This window comes from Capra hircus, chromosome 16 (genome assembly GCF_001704415.2).
Source record: "Capra hircus breed San Clemente chromosome 16, ASM170441v1, whole genome shotgun sequence".
Lineage (NCBI taxonomy): Eukaryota > Metazoa > Chordata > Mammalia > Artiodactyla > Bovidae > Capra > Capra hircus.
In genome coordinates, this window is record NC_030823.1 from 45,483,047 (window position 1) to 45,488,608 (window position 5,562).

The 5,562-nt window shown below is 61.9% G+C and overlaps 1 protein-coding gene across 2 annotated transcripts; it reads left to right on the top strand.

Moving 5' to 3' along the window:
• Window positions 2,132-4,705, top strand: HES2 (hes family bHLH transcription factor 2). 2 transcript variants are annotated; one of them, XM_018060438.1, is made up of 4 exons: window positions 2,132-2,384; window positions 2,471-2,566; window positions 2,906-2,942; window positions 3,023-4,705. In XM_018060438.1, the coding sequence occupies exons 1-4, from the start codon at window positions 2,340-2,342 to the stop codon at window positions 3,277-3,279; spliced, it is 435 nt and encodes a 144-aa protein (XP_017915927.1). In that variant the 5' UTR covers window positions 2,132-2,339; the 3' UTR covers window positions 3,280-4,705. The 2 variants fall into 2 exon arrangements, with proteins under 2 accessions (XP_017915927.1, XP_017915926.1); XM_018060437.1 differs by having other exon boundaries at window positions 2,182-2,384; window positions 2,843-2,942.

Sequence of the window (5,562 nt, forward strand, 5' to 3'; positions counted from 1 at the left end):
GTGGTCTAGAGCCCAGGAGTTGAAGCTGCAGAGCCCACGTGCCACAACTACCGAAGCCTGCAGACTCTAGAGCCTGTGCTCCGCTATGAGAGAAGCCATGGTAATGAGAAGCCCATGTACCCCAACTAGAGAGTAGCCTCTACTTGCCACAACCAGAGAAAGCTCACACAGCCATGAAGATCCAGTGCAGCCAAAAATAAATAAACAAACACAATTAAAAAGAAAAGGTTAGAAAACAAACAAAACAAAACTAGGGTGACTGGAATTTCCTCGCAGTCCAGTGATTAGGGCTCTGTGCTTCCACTTCAGGAAGAATGGATTCGATCCTAGGTTGGAGATCTAAGATCCTGCAGCTGCAGGACATAAATAAATAAATAAATAGTTAAAGTGAAAGTTGCTCAGTTGTGTACGACTATTTATGATCCCATGGACTGGAGTGGGTAGCCTTTCCCTTCTCCAAGGGATCTTCTCAACCCAGGGATTGAAACCAGGTCTCCCACATTGCAGGTGGATTCTTCACCAGCTGAGCCACAAGGGAAGCCCAAACAAATAAAATTTGGGGGTAAATGAAATGGGAGTTTTCTCCCCCACCCTTTAGGCTTCAAAATGGTGGTCCACAGACACGGACAGGGCTGTTCTAGGAAGAACCTTCTTCCCCAGGAGTCAGGTTCAGGGTCTCTCAGCCAGGATGCAGATGTTGGTGTGGGGAGGGGGGCTGTTGGTACAAAGAAGAATGTGCCAGGTGTGTGGCCCAGGTGTGGTAGGTGGGGATCAGTGAGGGATCCATGAGGTCCTTTTCTTTGAGCCCCTAAAGAATCATTAATGACCTGGGAGGAGACCTGCTCATAGGAGCTCTGAGCTCAACGACTGGAGGAGACAGTGGCTTAGGCATCCCCAGGCCCTACTTTGCTAACTATGCCGATTTACTCTAATAGCCAGGACAGTCATGCGGTGTAAAGGAGGTGAGAACCAAACGGCCCTTAGGGTATAGCATGTATTCCACACGTGGTAGTCAGTCAGGTCTGGGCAGCACGAGCTCCCCCACTCGCCAGGTTGCTCGTCCTTTTCCTGAATGGCCCGCTGCCCTCTCAAGCCCTGCGGGGGGAGCACGCGGCCTGGGAACTTCGGCCAAACGTCGAAGATGGGGCTCAGAGATGGGGGTTTGGTTGGTGGAGGGGATGGGCCCCCTCCAGCACCCGGGACAGCGCCGGTCGGCTCCACCCTGTGGTTCCTCCTCTCGGCCGGGGTCCGTGGGTCCAGCCCGCCCTCCTCCCGTGGGTCGGCCTGGCGGTCCGCCGTGATGACCGTTGCGCGGCCAGCCGGTTGAGGGCGGGCAGCCTCGAGCAGATGGGCGGGGGACGCCCAGCCAGTTTGCAGCAGCAACGGCCACGCGGCGCGGAGGCGGGCCCCGGGGCCGCTGGGGCCCGGGCGAGCAGGGAGAGACTGCGCCGAGGACCGCCCCGCCCCGCCCGTCACGTGAGCTCCGACTGTCCCGCGGGTGGGAGCCCGGAGGTGGAGCCAGTGAAATGAAAATGAGCTCTGAGTGCTCCTGGGTTGCCTCGTCTTCTCTGGGCCTCAGTTTCCCTATGCAAAACCGAGGACGAGGGTGTGGGGTCAGGTGGTCCCTGAGTCGGTGAGGGCCGGAGGACTCTACGGAGCCGCAGGGGGCTTAGTCCTGCCTGGCCAGTTTCCAGCCGTTGGAGCCGAAGCAAGTTGAGATCTCTTTCCGGGCCTCGGTCTCCCCTTCTAGCCCCGCAGGCCAACTGGTGGGGCGAGTCCCTCCCCGTAGTAGAAACCTGAGCTGAGTAGTAACTCCCTGACGCCGATGACTTGAGGGTCCCGCAGCCCCGGGTCCCCTGCCCAGGCCCAGGGCGGGGCTCACAGGAGCCGCTGATCTCGAACGAGGGAAGGGCAGCGCTGGACAAGGAAGGGCAAGGGCCTGGCCCCAGCCTCTTCTCTCCAGCCCACACACACCCCGGCAGGTGCTCTGTGAGGAAGGCGCCCCAGGCCCGCGCCCCAGGCCCGCGCCCCCGCCGCAGATGGGACGCCAAGGCCTGGAGCGGGATCCCGGGGGCTCCGCCGTCCCCCCTCCCGCCCCCACCTCGCGCAGGAACAAAGGCGGAGGTGGGACCCACAGGCGGCCTGACTCCGCGGGGCGGGGCGGGGCGGGCCCGCTGTCTCCTTAAAGCCGGGCTGCGGGCGTGGCGCGCGCACCACTGGCTCCCGCTTGGGTCGTGCACCGGACCTCCCTAAGGGCCTCGGTCTCCTTTCGGTGTCTGCGCGCTCGCGCGCAGGTCTCCACAGGCCGGCCCCACAGCGGCGCCGCTTTCCCGCCGAGCATGGGGCTGCCTCGGAGGGCAGGGGACCCGGCGGAGCTGCGCAAGGTAGGAGCCAGGGGACTGGCGACTGGGGGGCAGAGCGGCGGGGGCGGGGGCCTGGACGTAACCGCGGCCTACACGCCCGCCTGCAGAGCCTGAAGCCGCTGCTGGAGAAGCGGCGCCGCGCACGCATCAACGAGAGCCTGAGCCAGCTCAAGGGGCTCATTCTGCCGCTGCTGGGCAGGGAGGTAAGTGCTGGGGCCTCCGGGCCCTGCCAGGCGCACTGGGGCTGGGGGTAGGGGGTCCCTGGGCGCGGGGCGAGGAGGCCGAGCGGGCAGAGATCCTCTTGCCCCAGGAGCCGATAAGGGGCCAACGCGTGGCGCGCAAGCCTCGGGGAGGCCACCCACCGCCGGCCGCGGCGTGCGGAGCACCCAGCTCCTGGGAGCGCAGTGCTCACGGCAGGCTGCGGGAGGTCTGTCTGGTTTGTACGCTTCTCTGTCCCTTTCCTTCGTGGCCCGGCGCAGAGCTCCCGCTATTCTAAGCTGGAGAAAGCGGACATCCTGGAAATGACCGTGCGCTTCCTGCAGGAGTTGCCTGCGTCCTCCGGCCCGGCGGCGGCGCCCAGTGAGTGACCCCACCCCGTCCCTGCCCGGCCCCACGGCCAGCGGCTCCAGCCCGCGCCTGACGCCGCTCTCCGTCCGCAGCACCCTCCGACAGCTACCGCGAGGGCTACCGAGCCTGCCTGGCGCGCCTGGCTCGCGTGCTACCCACCTGCCGCGTCCTGGAGCCTGCCGTGAGCGCTCGCCTGCTGGAACACCTGCGCCGGAGGGCGGCCAGCGCCACCTCCGACGGCGGGCGCTCTGGTGACCCTTGCAGCCCGCCAGCGCCTTCCCCGCCGCCTGCCCCCGCGCCCTCACCACCCGAACCTCCTCGGAACCCGGGTCTCTGGAGGCCCTGGTAGCCCCCACGGCCGTTCTACGGACCCTGCTGACTGCGTGGGACCAGGGGCCCTGGACAAACTCAGGAAGCTCTTGGAGGCGGCTCCCGTTCCCACCACGAGGGACCAGCCTGGTACTTAGAACCGGGGCAGATCCGGATGTCTGTGATCTGTGCTTGGAGACTGAAGTCCACCGGGACTCAGGAAATAAGGGGAGAGGTTCAGCCCCAGCTTGGGACGTCTGGGCTGGAAAAAGCCTCCTGCCTCAGCAGGTGGAAGGGCTCAGGAGCTGGGCCAGTCACAGCTGCCCCCGAAGCCCACACACCTGCCCCAGTGCTGGCAGCAGCCCAGGGGCTGGGCCAGGAGCTCACCTGAGCCAGGTGCAGCCATCTGCTCTGACTGGTCACTGCTCTCCCAGCCCTGCATGAGTCTGCCTCCTCGCCAACTCATCCTGGGAACCTCTGGGCAGGCAGCAGCAGCGGCCTGAAGGGCTCTGCAGGTGGGGGAGCCTTGACCTCCACTCCTGGCTTCCTGCCTAAAGCTTCCAGTTAGTTATAGGGACAGGATGCCACCAGGGCTGTGTGTCTAGAGGTGGGCGCTTCCTTAGGTAGGCTCGGGAAGGATTTATTCCCTCAAGCACTAAGTTAGCACCTGTGTACCGCACACCAAGTCCAGTGGTCTTGGGATGTGAAGAGGGATACTACAAGAGTGAGGATGCCCTGTGGCATGGAGGAAGCTTGCTGCCTTGAAGGGCCGGGCCTGGGGCCCAGCACAGAGCCAGTGCTGATGCGGTTAGCCTGAGGCAGCAGAAACTCAGAGGATGACATGGCAGGCTGAGGAACCGGAGTCCACTTTTCTCATTTTCTCTTTTGAACTGCTCTCTGCTACTGTCATGACAGATAAGTGGAAGCAACTTGTTCTTAAGACTTCTGGCTTCCCCATGAAAGCCAGAGAGACTTTGAAGGTCCAGAGGGGAGGGGGTGCTGTGGATCCCAGCAGTGGGTGTCAGGTGATCACCTGTTTCTCCCCAACTCAGGCATGTTCCCAGCATCTCCTGGGGCTTCATGGAGCATTTATGGGAGATGGGGAGTCCTCACTCCCCATCCCCAGTCCCCAGTCCAACAAGCCTGTGTGAGGGACTGGGGCACTGGGGGAAGAAGATAGAGCTGATGGGAGGGGTCATTAAACTGACCTATATGCCACATAAATCCGTGATGACCTAGGCACTGACTCCAGTGGCAGGTTTTGGGGAGGCTGCGGGCATCATTGAAGAAGTCAATGTTAAGACAGGAGGGTGAACTTCTGGCAAGGTTGGCCATCCTACCACCTGTCTGGGCCAGCTGGCTGGACTGTATGCTCCTGGAGGGCAGGGCTGGGGCTGAGTGTACCTCTTTGTCCCCAGGGAACTTGGCACGTGGCGGGTGCTCAATAAACATCGTGAGCTAACAAACAGGCGATGTGACTGGTCCATGCTCTATGGAACCCCGACAGCCTGGTTTTTGACTCCCGCCCTCTGGATCCCTAACATCCCTTTGAAAAGCTGCTGCACCAGAGCCATACTCCCCAGGACAAGTGTGGGGGAGGGAGTGGAGACGAGGGAGGGCAGTCCCTGGGAACACAAGCCTGCATGCCTGAGTGCCCAGGAGCAAGTGGAGGGGGGCAGGTAATCCACAAGCCCACGTCCACTTCGTGAGTTCAGGTTTCCTCCTTGAGTCAAGGACTTCCATCCCTCGGGCACACGCTGGGCAGGCTCCTTGACCCTTTAAATAAGAACTTTCAGTAGGGGTTTAAACTTGGTAAGAACTGACCCACTAGAGGCCACTGCTTTCTTCTGAGCCCATCTGTATCCCCAACTCTGTGACTCTCGTTGACCTGGCCCCAATCAAGCCATAAGACAGGCGGTCAGGGGGCAGGTGTGTTTAGGCTAGTGACTCACAGGATCAGGCATTCTGGAGTTCTGAGGCCAGTCAAACCTTGGCAAGGGGATGAGGCATGCCCAGGCGAGTGAGGTTCTGCGCCCGAGGTGAGAAGCTGGTTTCCCAGCAGGGACATGCAGGAGCTGCCTAGAAGGTCTCAGCTGGCCCTCCAAGCTGGGCTTGTGAAATAGGGACACCAACAGCTCTCCTCCACAAGGCATCTGCTGGCGCCTCCCTCAGGCAACTCCCCAGGTATTCCTAGGGCCCTGTCTCGTGGTCAAAGGTGAGCCCTGGGCAGAGCAGGCTCCTAAGGTGTGGGAGGGAGGTGGCCTCACTCAGGACCATTGAATGACCCTTACAAGGCTCACAGGGTGCCTAGCAGACAGCTCTT